This window comes from Felis catus, chromosome B2, assembly GCF_018350175.1.
Source record: "Felis catus isolate Fca126 chromosome B2, F.catus_Fca126_mat1.0, whole genome shotgun sequence".
In the NCBI taxonomy this organism is placed as follows: Eukaryota; Metazoa; Chordata; class Mammalia; order Carnivora; family Felidae; genus Felis; species Felis catus.
Window position 1 is genome coordinate 79,419,845 of NC_058372.1, and position 15,663 is coordinate 79,435,507.

A 15,663-nucleotide genomic window follows, 5' to 3' on the forward strand; every position below is an offset into this window, starting at 1 on the left:
CTGATGGCTCGGAGCCTGGAGCCTGTTTCCGATTCTGTGTCTCCCTCTCTCTGACCCTCCCCCGTTCATGCTCTGTCTCTCTCTCTGTCCCAAAAATAAATAAAAAACGTTGAAAAAAAAAATTAAAAAAAAAAAAAATAAAACTAAATTTTCTTAAATCCTAAGATCAGTTCCTCAGAATGAAGGAAAATGATGGAACGAACCCCAGATACACAGCATACATTAAATGTCAGCTATATACATTTAATTATACATATTCTGTAAATATAGGCACAACAAAATGACTAAAAGAAGATACAACAAAATGTTAAAATGTAACCTCTTCTTGACAGTTGAATTTTTTTCTACTTTATGATATACAGACTTTCTAAAATTCTAACAATGAGTATGCATATTCCTTTATAAAACATTAACAGTTGAACAGACATGCCATTTTTCCAAGATTCTTGCTATTAACTTTGGTGATTAACTGCTATATTCTCCTCTTAGCCTCAGTATAAAATTAACTGAATTTCACTGACTGTTTCAAATGAATTAATGCCATACTTCTAAACTCCTATTTTCTGCATTTTGTGGGTCAAAGAACATAATTTAGAGAGCAAAACAAAAGCTTCAATGCTCACATATGACAGTCAGACAATTAGGTAGTTTGAGTTATTCTTGGATTTGGAATTTTACAAAAACAATTTGCAAATGAAAATGTAGAAGAAACAGGAAACTACAGAGGACTGTTTTAATTAACTAACTGGAAAAACAGATATGGCAACTATAATTCTGGTCCAAGTAAATTGACATCATGAATCATATTGCTATTTTAAAACTTCACAAGAGTCTATTATGCAGTTTTCATTTGTCCAAGTTCGGGGTGAAAATAAATAGTATTGCTCAGTTAAATCTGCAGATGGTTAAACATCTAATTTTTAAGCATTATTTCCTACCTGGAATGCCCTCAGCCCATGTCCAACAAAAATCTCTTTCTAAAGAAATCTTTCCATATCTAATGCCAATTCCTCTATAAAACATCCTTCATTCCAAACTAACTGGATATAATTTATTTCTCCTCCAAACCACCACAGGACTTCTGTAAAATACCAGTCAAGTTATTGTTTTATTTGAAGGTCTCCCATGTCACTACCAATTTTTCTCCACCCCTACCCAGTGCAGTAAAATCTCTCAAGGGTGAGGCCTTCTTTTCAACCCTCTGCACTCGGCACAGCAACTTGAACATGAAACGCATTTAAAAACATGAGTTCAACAACAAACTATGCTAAACTATGACAAATGCTGTAACTTAAAAGTCTTTTTCTTCCTTTTATTTTATTAATTATAACGCTAAAAAACTCTATTGTAAATGAGGGTAACACAAACAAAACTATTCTTGCTGTTCCCTTGAACTAACTACCAGAGCTGTCACACTGGCTGTGCAGGTTACAAACGGCAAAACTCCAGGGGTACCAGTCATACCATGTGTGTGTATGCATTGCACACACATGCACATACATATGGTACAAATGTTTGCGTATATATACACATATGTGTCATTTTATTACAAAATGGCATTTACTGCACACTGTCACAGGAATGAGAATTTACTAGCAGTCTCCCAGAGTAGACAGTATAGATACCTCTTTGTTTTGTGACTCTATTTACTCTGCTCAGTCTCTGCCACTCCATCCAACTATGCTACCCTCATTCTGCCTTTAGTACCTGCTCACAGTCATCCTCTCAACCTGGACTCCTACCATCACTCATTAGGAACCACCTAATACATTCCTTGATCTCACTTCCACTGCTCTTCTTCACACGACCTCAACCTCTCACCCTCCTCGATCACATCCCGAACCTTCTCATCACCCCAAACTATACCTCAGAAGTGACTAATTCAGGGGCGCCTGGGTGGCTTAGTCGGTTAAGCATACGACTTCAGCTCAGGTCATGGTCCCGCGGCTTGTGAGTTTGAGCCCTGCGTCCGGCTCTGTGCTGATAGCTCAGAGCCTGGGTCCTACTTTGAATTCTGTGTCTCCCTCTCTCTGCCCCTCCCACACTCACACTGTCTCTCTCCCTCTCCCTCTCTCTCTCTCAAAAATAAAAATTAAAAAATTAAAAAAAGAAAAAGAAGTGACTAGTTCAAACATCCTATTCTCCCATCGCAGTCTTCCATCTTCTGGTTTGCACACTCAAATAACTAGCTGGTAAATAAAAACAAACAACATAGGATGGGGGCCACAAGCATTCAGGTCACTTGGAAAGTGGGATTCCCTCTGTTAAACAAATATATATTTTATGCATGTGATTTTCATCAGGATCATTCTATCACTGAGAATTTAAGTAAACATTCACAAGCTACTCCCTATCATCCCAATAGTGGATAAAAACCAGAAAGAGGAGCAAATTTCATCTTGATTAAACAAAAAAAAAAGCATTCTCGTACAAATTCCAAAGAGTTATTAGCCACACATAATTCAACCTGGCTCACAAAAAAGATTCAACATTGAAGAAAGTTTGGTAATTTTTTACACGGAAATAGCATCCCTATAGAAAGGGAGACCTGAAGTTGCAGGAAGTTTTATAATAAAGATGTAGAGTCCCTTTTTCCTCCAAAGAAAGACAGTGAAGGTGTGGCCAAGAGATAAACCATATAACCAAAAACAGCAGAGAAAGATGAATGGTCTTAAGACAAGCCTACCAGAGATTACTCTGCAGGGAAAAGTATAAGCTCATTGTTGTATAGATTTGCACATGAAGTACAGCCTAACTTCTTAAGCAAATAGCGTATTCACCCAAAAGCTAAAGAGAGCAAAATCTAAGCGGCAAACTTCAGAATGGCCAGGAGATTGGGTACACCTGGACTGCCAAACATTAAACTGTATGCTAAAGTCAGAGTATTAAAATCAACCTAAAACTACAACTGAAAGACCAAAATATTAATGGAATGAAAAAACAAATCAAGAAAGAAACAATGATATATAAGGGAACCCACTATACAATAAAAATAATATATCCAATTAAAAAGGAAAAACAGACACAACAATAACAAAAAGGGAAAAATAGATTCACTGAATGGTGTTGAGACAACAGTTTAGACATTTGGAAATAAATAAAATCATACCCTTATCTTATTCCTTCTTTCAAAATGTATTTCAGATATTTCAGATATTCAAATGTATTTAAATATACAAATAATACCATAGAAATACAGGAAGGAAATACTGGTGGGTATTATAACAACTGTAAAGTAAAAATATGAATAGGAAGGAAAATGAGTAAAAATTTCTTAAAATGACACAAAAAGCAAATATTAATTACTAAGATGTTTCAGGTGCCTGGGTGGCTCAGTTGGTTTAGCATCTGTCTCTTGATTTTAGCTCAGGTCACTATCTCACAGTGGTGGGATCAAGCCCCGTGTCAGGCTCTGCTCTGACAGAGCAGAGAGCATGCTTGGGGTTCTCTCTCCCCTTCCTCTCTCTGTCTCTGTCTCCTAAAATAAATAAATATTTTTTAAAAACCCTATTATAGTAGTTTATAATTTTACCAACATAAATTTACCTATATAAATTCAAACTCGTGCCACAGAAAACACCAAAAAGTAAAATACATTTTTTCCAATATCCATGTCAGAAATACCCTAGCGGACAAAAAACTCTTATAAATCAGTAAGAAAACGGTGAAAACCCAATAGAAAAACATATAAAGGATCTGAGCCAGCAACTCAAAGAAGAAACACAATAACTCATAAATAAACTGTTAAACCTCATTAACAATTCACATAAATGCAAAAAAGAGGTAAACATTTACTTACTATGTCTCAGATACTGTTATCAGCACTTTATAAACTATCCAACTTAATCTTCACAACAGCACCAAAATCTAAGTACTATTTTTAGCCTCCCTTCACTACAGATGAAGAAACTGAGTAAATTATTTAAATCCCTCATAAAATAACTGATAAAGCCAGTAAGGCACCATCAGTTAAGCGTTAGGGCTCTTAACCACTATGCTATACTGTCTCATAAAATAAAAAAGAAGTCTTTCCCTCATCCAATTAGAAAATATTCAATTTTCAAAACCCAGCATTTAAGACAATGTACATATCCTTTACAAATGGTTCGTAGAACTGTGCATGTGTTTAAACGTTCTGGAAAGAAGGGTACCAGTTACATCTGTCAATATTTATAATTGGCATGCCACAGCATGGGGAACAAGGTATAGCCTACTACCATCCCTTTCTTAGAAGCACTACTCCTCCTGCACTCCAAGCGGGAGTGCTGCCATCAAGTGACCAGCCTCCAGTGTCACTCTTCCATGGATACGTAACTCAGGCAGGCCTTTTGAAGTTCTCCCTGGGATTGACATATGGATGTTGGAAGAGAAAGAGTTTTCTTTCTGCTTGCACTATAATGCAATTTGCCTCTCATGTAAAAGAGCCTTCATGCAGAATGAGACCAAACAGACAAGTAAAGTAAAGAAAGAGAAAGAACTTAGCCAGTATCCTTTGAGCCCCCAGATCCAGCCAGAAGCAGGCCAACCTGAAACAATGATTTGTGCCAATAGAGTTCTTTCTTTCCTCAGTTACTTTAAGTTGGGCTTCAGTGACTTGCAATCAAAAGCTTCTTAATATACATTATAATCTCACCTCTAAGAATCTTAGTTATAAAACTGCACAAATGTGAAAGGAAAAAGATACAAGGATATGCATTCAAGTGTCTTACCAAAAAAAAAAAAAAAAAAAAAAAAAAAAGTCAAAATGCCCACCAAAAGAGGACTGGTTAAATAAATTACAGAAGTGTTTCTTAAACTTGCCTGATTAGAATCACTTGAGCGTTTTTTTTCTTTTTTTTCTTTTCTTTTTTTTTTTTTTAAACAGTTTATTTATTTTGAGAGAGAGAGTATAGGAGAGGGGAAGAGAAAGAGGGAGAAAGAGAATCTCAAGCAGGCTCCATTCCATCAGCACAGAGCCCGACACAGGGCTCAATCCCTTGAACCGCGAGACTATGACCTGAGCCAACATCAAGAGTTGGATGCTTAACTGACCAAGCCACCCAGGCGCCTTTCACTTGCATGCTTATTGAAAGTACAGATACTCTGGCCCCTGGGAGAGTCTAATTCATTAGGTTGAGGTTGGGCTATTGAGATGGCTCATATTTTTAAAGAGCATCCCCTACAAAATTTTCACAGTCAAGATACTTGGATACCCCAAATTATAGTGTTTACATATACAGTGGTACATCATTCAGACATTTATGTGAAAAAGGTGTCCAAAACAAATTGCTACATGGGGAAAAAAGACAAATCACAAAAATACATGTAATACTTGGTTCTCTTCACACAAAATATGTAGCTATACCTGTGTATATATATTTAACCAGAGCACTCATTTTTAATCAAAGCAGAGGTTCCAACATTATTCAGAATCTTACTGAGTCCCAACTACCCTAAAGCACCTATGTTCTGAGTTGCTATTACTAATAAAAATGTTATATACCACACAAGCAGACATAAGACAACACTGTGGCAAAGAGAAAAGTCTGGAACAATGTTCATCAAAATGGTAACAGAAGTTACTCCAATGGTAGGTTCAGGTGATTTTTACCAACTTTTTTCTAATGTTCTATATACTATTTTAATTTTTATTTACAATGAATAAATATTTTCAGAATTGGTTAGAAGAAAGCTGTTTGTATGGAAGAAAGTTAAAATATTTTTAACCAAGTAATTTTATGGATTATTAAATATAGATTTTCTGAAATGGGAAAATTATTATTAGCTTTCAAACTTCAAATGTTAAAGTACAGTGGTTGCTTTCAAAGGCATGATTCTCTTTAAAGAGCCAAGGGAAATGTGGTATGTTGTATCACTTAATTAAAATTCAATTTTGACATATAAAATAATAAAATTAGTCTTTTTGAACAAGAATTTTTTTTTTAATCACAAAGAACAAAAAAAAATAGATTTCATTTTGTTCATTTACTCTCAGACTCAAGACAATGGTCAAGTGAAAACGAAGGTAAGAGATAAATGAAATTTAACATCCTAATAAAAACTAGATTTCTTTCTTTACAGGTCAATTATACCTCAATTTAAAAAAAAAAATAAAAAAGAACTAGATTGTAAGTTTCTTATTGGATTAATAAAAATACAATTTGCAAGAGAAAGAAAACAACAATGTTTAATTTAAAAAACAAGAACGGGGCTCCTGGGTGGCGCAGTCGGTTAAGCGTCCGACTTCAGCCAGGTCACGATCTTGCGGTCCGTGAGTTCGAGCCCCGCGTCAGGCTCTGGGCTGATGGCTCAGAGCCTGGAGCCTGCTTCCGATTCTGTGTCTCCCTCTCTCTCTGCCCCTCCCCCGTTCATGCTCTGTCTCTCTCTGTCCCAAAAATAAATAAAAACGTTAGAAAAAAAAAATTTTTTTTAAATAAAATAAAAAACAAGAACAACAACAATATATGACTTACCCCATCCAAGAGAGTATTTGATAAATGTATACGGAGATCTTTACGAAATGGAAATTCCAGATTTGAAACATGAAACACCGAATTATCTCTATCAATCATAAAAACTTCATTTGTGCCATCGATCAACATCATATACCTGTAAATGAAACATTAAAAAAGTAATATTGGTGCGCCTGGGTGGCTCAGTCGGTTAAGCGTCTGACTTCAGCTCAGGTCATGATCTCACAGTCTGTGAGTTCAAGCCCCGCATCAGGCTCTGTGCTGACAGCTCAGAGCCTGGAGCCTGCTTTGGATTCTGTGTCTCCCTCTCTCTCTCTCTCTCTGCCCCTCCCCACTCATGCTCTGTCTCTCTCACTCTCAAAAATGAATAAATGTTAAAAAAACAAATTTTTTTTAATAAAAAAAAAGTAATATTAACAGTGCAATTCTAGCATAGGGTTGTAAAAAATAACAGTTCTTTTTCCTTAGACTTACAATAGTTGCATAAAATAATGTTCACTAGATCCCCCACCTCCTGGCCCCAACCATTATCATTTGGATTAAATTGTTAAAATATTTTTTTCTATAAAAACACCCATTTTTTTTTTGAGACAATGTGATGTCAAAGAGCAACCTTATGTCCCATCTTAAGAGAGACTGGTTCTCTAACTTTTATTAAATCTTAAACATCAAAGTTTACAAAACACACATACATCTATATGTAACTACTGCATTTTCTTAGCCCAACAATTCTATGAATTAGTTATTACTCTCTCCACTTTGCACTAGGGAAAAAGAGGAAACAAGTCATTTGCAAATGGCTGGAGCTCAAACTATCCAGTGTTCTTCTCCTACACTTCAGTTAGCAAAACAGCTAACCTTTCTCTTTGAATCAAGATTACGACATAGCCAGATACCATCATTTCAGGTACAATTCTCATTCATTTCTATAAAATTAAAGTTTTAAATATATTAAACATTAAACAAAATATCTTAAACATTTTCAACATTCCTAAGGATTTTTAATCAGTCCTTATCTTCTTAGAGCCAATCAATTTATGGGGTAATTTCTATACTTCAAAAGTCATCATTCCTCAAATGGTCAAGTTACCATCACTGCTTCCCCATCAGTGGATCATCAAGAATGAAACTGTACTTCACACCATATATAAAAATAAAGTCCAAATGGATTCAAGTTGAGAAAATCATAGATGGATAGGCTGTGCTACCAAATGAATATGGCAATATGTGGGATGAAAATGAAGATGATATCCAGGTCCCAAAATCGTCAAAGGAGAAAAAGTTGACAGAAATAAGAAAGTTAAAAGGCATAAGGCTCAAAAGCACAGAATTTTATTTTACAAAGTTGTTCTTGCTGGCTGTTCATTAAAAGAGTGTAAGAGTAATAGTCTGGATATACTACTGAGAATGAAGAATGCTGACCCACCTGCCCAACCACCTGCCCAAAAGATATGTCAGAAAAAAGAAGCAACAACTGAAAGATGGAGCTCAATCAAGTTAAGGCCAGCGGGTAGAAGAAACATTAAAGGAAACCTTAAATGAAGAGATGGAAGGTAACATAACAGAGGTTAATATAACAGAGGATAATTTGTTTCCCATAAACAAATGTTCTAAAGAGCAAATATACATGTTTAGGAGAGGAGAGGAGAAATGGGAAAGCTGATTAAGGTAAAAGAAGTGTGTAACAAACAGGTTGAAGAGCAGCAAGGATGATGAAAAGAGCTTACATTTGGAGACTAAATTGGAAGCATGCTGTTACTAGTATTTTCAAAATAATTAGTCCCAGCAGGCCCCTGGAGAGAAGGTGGAGAGCTCAGGCCCTTGCTACATATTGAAACAGCTGCAGCCCTAGCAGGTATGGGTTGTGGACAGTCAGGTTACACTAGGAAAAATAAAATCAGCCTCAGTCTGGAATGACTCTGAGAGGCTCCTAAACCAACTACCAGGCCAGCAGGGTGGCAGACAACAGAAATACTTTGTTCCCAAAGCACTCCTGCACATGCTTTTCAAAAGCAGCAATTCCTGGTTGATAGGGAAAATCTAGATTCCTTGGAAGAAGTCAGCCTTGCCCTGGATTATGTTTCAAAGAAAATTTACATCACCATAAGGAAAGGTCAAATAAAAAGCAACTGTGATATCTTCTGCAAAAATGGTACTGAAGATATAATCCATCACATTGTTCAAGGACTCAGGCCAGCACTTTGCAAAGCTTAATATTTGCTTTAAAATGTATTTCGTGGCAAAATGAATTAGTGAAACAATATATCTTTCTCCTAGAAAGTCAAGATATTAGGATGTCAAGGTGTTAGGAATATTTAGTTATGAGAAAACATAAAAAGTCTCCTTACTAAAAAAAAGAAAAAAAAAGAAGTCTCTTTATTGCAATAAAAAGGAAAAAAAGGCACCCAAAATGGTAAGGAAGAAGTGAAACTTTCACCATTTACAGATTACCTGATATTTAGAAAACCCTAAAGATTCCACCAAAAAACTACTAGAACTGATAAGTGAATTAAGTAAAGTCACAGGATACAAAAACCAACGTACCAAAATCTGTTGCATTTCTACACACTAATAGGGAAGCAACAGAAAGAGAAATTAAGAAGCAATCCTGTTTACAATTGCACCAAAAATAATAAAATATCTAGGAATAAACTTAACCAAGGAGATGAAAGACTTGTACTCTGTAAACTATAAAACACTGATGAAAGAAATCAAAGTTGACACAAATAAACAGATATTCCATGCTTATGGACTGGAAGAAAAAATATTGTTAAAATGTCCATACTACCTAAAGCAATCTACAGATGTAATCCAATCCCCATCAAAATACCAATAGCATTTTTCACAAAACTAGAACAAATATCCTAAAATGTTTGTGGAACCACAAGAGACCTCAAATAGTGAAAACAATCTTGACAAAGAAAAAACAAAGCTAGATGTATCACAATTCCAGACGTTAAGTCATAGTACAAAGCTGGGGTATTTAAAACAGTATGGTACTGGCACAAAAAAAAAAAAAAAAAAAAAAAAAAGGCACACATAAATCAATGGAACAGACAGAAAGCTGAGAAACAAACCCATGAATATATGTTCAATTCATCTTCAACAAAAGAGTTAAGATAATGTGATGGGAAACAGTCTCTTCAACAAATGGTATGGGGAAAACTGGACAGCTACATGGAAAAGAATGAAACTGGGCCATTTTCTTATACCATACACAAAAATAAATTCAAAATGGGTTAAAGACCTAAATGTGAGACAGGAAACCATCAAAATCCTAGAAGAGAGCACAGGCAGCAATTTCTTTGACATTGGCCACAGCAACGTTTTTCTAAATAGGTCTCTTTAGACAAGGGAAACAAAAGCAAAATTAACTATTGGAACTACATCAAAATAAAAAGCTTCTGCACAGCGAAGGAAACAATCAACAAAACCAAAAAGGCAATCTTTGGAATGGGAGAAGACATTTGCAAATGGCATATCTGATAAAGAGTTAATATCCAAAATCTATAAAGAACTTATACAGCTCAAAATCTAAACACACACACACACACACACACACACACACACACACACACAAATAATCCAACTAAAAAATGGGCAGAAGACTTGAACAGACACTTCTCCAAAGAAGACATACAGATCACCAACAGACACATGAAAAGATGCTCAACATCACTCATCATCAGGGAAATACAAATCAAAACTACCATGAACTATCACCTCACACCTGTCAGAATGACTAAAATCAAAAACACAAGAAAGAAGTGTTGGTGAGGATGTAGAAAAAGGAACCCCCTTGCACTGTTGGTAGGAATGCAACAATGCAGCCAGTATGGAAAACAGTATGGAGTTTCCTCAAAAAAAAAATCAAAAACAGAATTACTCGATAATCCAGCAATTGCACTACTGGGGATTTCCCCTAGGAATATGAAAATACTAATCTATTGCACCCCATTGTTTATTGCAGCACTATTTACAATAGCCAAATTATGGAGGCAGCCCAAGAGTCCATTGATACATGAATGGATAAAGATGTGGTATACACATACAATGGAATATTACTCAGCCATAAAAAAATGAAATCTTGCCATTTGCAACAACATGAATGGAGACAGAAAGTATATACTGCTAAAACAACATAAGCCAGTCAGAGAAAGACAAATATCATGATTTCACTTATATGTGGAATTTAAGAAACAAACAAAGAGAAACCAAGAAGCAGACTCTTAACTATAGAGAATAAGTTGATGGTTACCAGAAGAGAGGGGGGAAGGGGGAATGAATGGAATAGGTAAAGGGGATTAAAGAGTACACTTATCATGATGAGCACTGGGTGATGAATAGAATTGTAGAAGCACTATATTGTACACCTGAAACTAATATAACACTTTATGTTAACTACACTGGAATCAAAATTAGAAACTTAAAAAAAAAAGAGTCTGTTTATCTTATTTATCCCATTATCCTTAAAACTTAATCCTGATATCTGTTAGTATTCAGCAGAATTAGTGGTCTACAGTCACAATTTGAGAATGGCTAAATTATGCTAATAAATTTTAAAATTCACAAAAAAAGAGGTGGTTTTCCTCTTCTGTTCATATAATGACAAAAATTATATTTCCCTTTTCACTGGCTGCTCAGAAGCTCAGAATTAAATATAATGTTGAAATAGAATAAATATTCAATCCCAGGGTGCTGGCATATTTTTTTTCCTGTCATAATTATTTTCTATTCATCCATACTTTAACACATATATATGAGATATATAGATATAGATATAGATATCTTACTACCAGACCTTTCTACTTCAAGTAGAATATTAAAAGAAAATACCGTCTATGTACACTTATTGTAAATAGATTTAAAAGATCAAGGAAAAAAGGCTTTAGAAGATAGAATTCAATATAAAGGATTGCTCATGGGAAACGAGCTTGCATCTGCAGAGAGATACCAGAGAAATTATTTAGCAGTTGGTATTCAGGGATTCTTCTGCACATATAAATTTTCAGGCTTTGGAACAAAAGTTTCTGGGGTATGATTTTTTTGGTTTGAATTCCAGTCATTCCAAATCATGTGTTCTTTTGTTATATGATATCTATGAAAAATAAGGAGCTTGTTCATGTTAGGGAGGAAAGATAAAGAATGTAAAAATATTCCACATGACTCCAAAGTCTCTGAAATCAGCCAGATTCTTTAATAAAAAAAAAAAAAAAAAAAAGGCCACTATCCCATATACTGTTATATGCTGGCAAGACACTAAACAAATAACCCAAGCATAGTTAAGTGTTGAAAAGGTAAAGTACACAGCACTACAGGAGCATACAAAAGGTGGGACCTGTCAGAGCGTGGGGGTGGGGAAAGACATCCCAGAGGGATTCTCATGGAGCTGATCACAGCACCTTATCATCACTTACTGAGCAATGACCATGCACGGAGCAAGGAGCAATGTTCAGAGTGCTTGACATTAACACATTTAAGCCTTACAGCAACCCTACCATGTAGGTAAAATTATTATCCCCATTTTCCAGACGAGGAAGCTGAAACACATATTAAGTAACTTGCTCAAAGTCATAAAGCCGGCCAAATAGCAAAGCTGATATTAAAACCTAGACAATAGCCTGTCTCTAGCCTCTATAGTGTACTGCCTCTGGCATGCATTATGCAGGAGTTAGCCAAGCAACTATGGAATGGGAGGGTAAAGGAAAGGGAGGTAGGAGTGCTGACAGAGTTTGGCACACAGTCTACCAGGTGCAATATCTTTGAGACAAAAACGAATTTGCATGTTCTGGCAATTAAAAAAAATTTCAGAATACTAAGCATAAAGAGAAAAAGAGGAAATGGCATGGCTTGAGGCTAGAGAAGTAGTTCCAAACTTAGGAATTAATGAAAATCTCTTTTTCACTTTATTACTAGAAAATGGAAAATCCCTTCTAGGAGACAAACAGAAATTATATGGGTAATTCAAACACAGGAGATTTAACAGAGGAAACTGGTTATATAGATATTGAAATGCTGAAAAGGTAAAAGGGGAAGGCTAAGGGAATCAAGAGATTAGTAACTGCAGGAAGCACTACCACCAAAGGGCTGGGGGAACAAAATGAAAGAAGTGCATCATGAGAAGCTAGGAACCTGGAGGAAGGGCATTATGGGGCTATGCCTGAAAGAGGGTGAGGAGGTCCATGGAGCTAGGTGTTCAAACCTCAAAGGAGTAGGCACCACATAGCTGATACCTTGGCCTCTAAGGAGAAGAGCCCTGCAGCTCAAGTTTGAAACTCTATGGAAGAGGCACAGAAAAGAGGTTGCTCAAACTGCTAAGGGGACACAGCCCAGTGGGTGAGGAAGAGATGCAAGTGGCACTCCATCTATCTAGAATGTACCACCCAGAAGCTGGTACCTGTGAGAGGGAGCAGCAGGGCTGGTGCTCGGAGTATCAAAAGAAGCTGGAGAATGAAGTGATAGTTATGTTTGGCTGCTGGAGGTACAAAGAAACTAGAAACAAGCAAAGTCCTTTCTCTTATCTCCCAAATTCCTGCCAGGGCTCCCACTGTTAAAATCCAACAAGAAGTGAGCTGGCAAGCGGGTCTGAGAAATGTAGTTTGCAGAGTCCCAGTCTCCCACTATGATTTAAAAGGTGGACTAAAGCTGAAAAATAATAAGTAAATAAAAGGCACACCACTGAAAGGCTTTTAGCAAAATTACAGCATAATCTGATTTGCATTTTTTAAAGTTCACCCCCACATAATGTGTTGGAACCAATCTGTAGACCAGAGATATTATGAAGCTTCTGTTGTATACCAAGTGGAACTACAGTAGCAAGGATTACTCAGAGGTAAATGGATAAACTCAAGACATTTAAGAGGCAGATTAACAGGACAATATGTTATGGATTAGACATGGGAGTGAGGAAATAGGAGAAGTCAAGGATGACTACCTAGCTTCCAGCATGAGTAACTGGGTACACTTTATTTACTGAGCCATGGAGCATTTAAGGAGACTAACTATTTGATTTAGCTTGGCAGAAGTGACAGATCCCGTTTTAAATATAGATACAGAAATTTTTGTTTTCACACTGAAAACCAAAAGGCCTTTCCTCGCAACCAGGTTAGAAATAGGCTCAGGTTCTAAACTAGACAATCAAATGCTCCCTTCATAAAAATTTTAAGTTCAATGAGTAACAGAGAGGCACAGGAATAGCTCAAAAATTATTCACAGCAACAGCAGAGTCACTGTCAACAAATGCCAATGGTGGCTTCCTACTCAAAGTGTTCCTGTGTCTGACCTTGCTCAGGTCCTTGATGCCTGCCTGCCCTTGATTCATACCCACTTTCCCAGACTGGTTCTCCTGAGATCCTTCCAATTTATTCCTTTGCTGAAATTAGCCAAAGTCGGTTTCTACTGCTTACTGTCAATATAATGCTAATGGATATACTGGTTACTTTCTTTTTCTTTTTTTGCCCACTGTATAACAGGTGGATTCACGTACTGTAAATGTGCCTATGACGTAACCTCACTGGTATGTCCCCCAACCTACCCTTAATACCAGGGGTTACATGATCCGAGCTCTTTACATAATAATTTCATATGAAGATTCATGCCATCTATTTCCTGTCCTTCAAGAGAGACACTTGTGTAACGTTAAGCCCAGAGTTTACTTTCCCTTTGTATCTTTTCTCTCCTAAGAGTATACAGCCAAACCTCTACTGTTTCTATACCAGCTACATTTCCTCTCGTCTCTATTACCAATAGAATTGCACCCAAGTCCCTGAAACCTAATTCTCAAAGTTCTAAAAGTACACAGAAATAAATTCAGGTATACTAAAGTTTCTTACAAAGAAAATTCAGTTTAGAGACACTTCCCTAGATACAATTATAAACCTTAAGAGCAGGTGACCAGACTCTGCCCCCTACCTACCTACACTTGTCACACCCTGTTCTACAAACAATGCAAAACAGCTGACCTGATAGGTCAAACACCTGCTTTCTTTCTTCCCAATGGGGGGCTTTTGCACACTTTGCCTTTTTCTCTTACTAGCTCACTACTCAGTAAATTTTATCTACTGTAATCACTTTTACAAAGTACATCCATGTCTCCTTTAACCCAGTTTTTTTTTCCTGTTTCTTTCAACTCCTAAAAAAAAATGTTATGTATATTTTACCAAAAACTTTCTCAAATAGAAAGACATTTTCCTCCTTCTTATCTCAATCACTTAGTTCCATTAATGAGCCTAAGAACACTCTGATCAAGGCTAGTGACATATCGATATCAAGCAAAACTGAAAGTCCTAAAAGACTTTCATCCACCTACACAAAATAATCAGTGTCACAGAGTCCCCTTCACAATCTCCATAATACTCTCACTCTCTTCCTTATCCTGTAAAAGCAAATCAGTATTCCCCAATAGAATTTTTAAACTAGTCAAAATAGTGTTTTTTATAAACTTCCTACATTTGTTACAATTATAGTTTGGTTAGTTACCAGTGTTGGAATAGTACCTTCTGTCATTTTTCAAAGCTGACATATAGAGTAAGTAATATAGGTACCTTAGGAATTAAGCAAGCTCTATAGCCTAAGTTAGGAATCCAAACACCATTTAAACTAGAATTCTATGGAAACACAGCCTAAAGTCTACCAAAATAAGTTCAGGAATCTCAGAGAAAGACTTCTGGTAAGTTTAGGAATCACTGTTTGCATTACTTTCACAAAAGGAACAATAATTGATGATAGAACAAGGTAATCCTACACATGAACTTTACTTTTAAACTAATTGCTATTTACCTGTTTATGTGACAAAAATAACATTTCAACCCCCGAAAGAAAAACTATTTAAAAGACAAGTAGAGCTTTACCTTATTTCATCTTCCAGAAACTCAAAGAATTCACATGAAGGTCATTCTATTTTCACACTAACAGAACACACACACATATACAGTAATACCACCACCACCACCTGATCTTTTTTAAAATTTTTGAATGCTGCTAACAATCACTGAAATGAAGATACAATTCTAACATATTCTCTTCATCAAAAACTACCAAAATTTTCATTCAGCATTATAAAAGATTCCAACCCAACAAGCAATTTTTGATTTACTGATTCTATAAGCACAGAAGTCTTCTTCAAAAAGATCAGCTCTTTTTTTAAGACATTAGGGAAAAATTAAGCAAATCTGAGTAAAGTATGGATTTTAGTTAATAAAAAAAGGATTAG

General features: G+C 36.0%; 1 protein-coding gene across 2 annotated transcripts in view; it reads right to left on the minus strand.

Moving 5' to 3' along the window:
* Positions 1 to 15,663, minus strand: part of RNGTT (RNA guanylyltransferase and 5'-phosphatase) — a 312,630-nt gene that overhangs the window by 220,081 nt on the left and 76,886 nt on the right. For both annotated transcript variants that reach the window (XM_011282466.4, XM_045057829.1), the window contains exon 9: positions 6,453 to 6,588. In XM_011282466.4, coding sequence (XP_011280768.1) covers positions 6,453 to 6,588 — 136 coding nt within the window. The remainder of the gene's footprint in view (positions 1 to 6,452; positions 6,589 to 15,663) is intronic.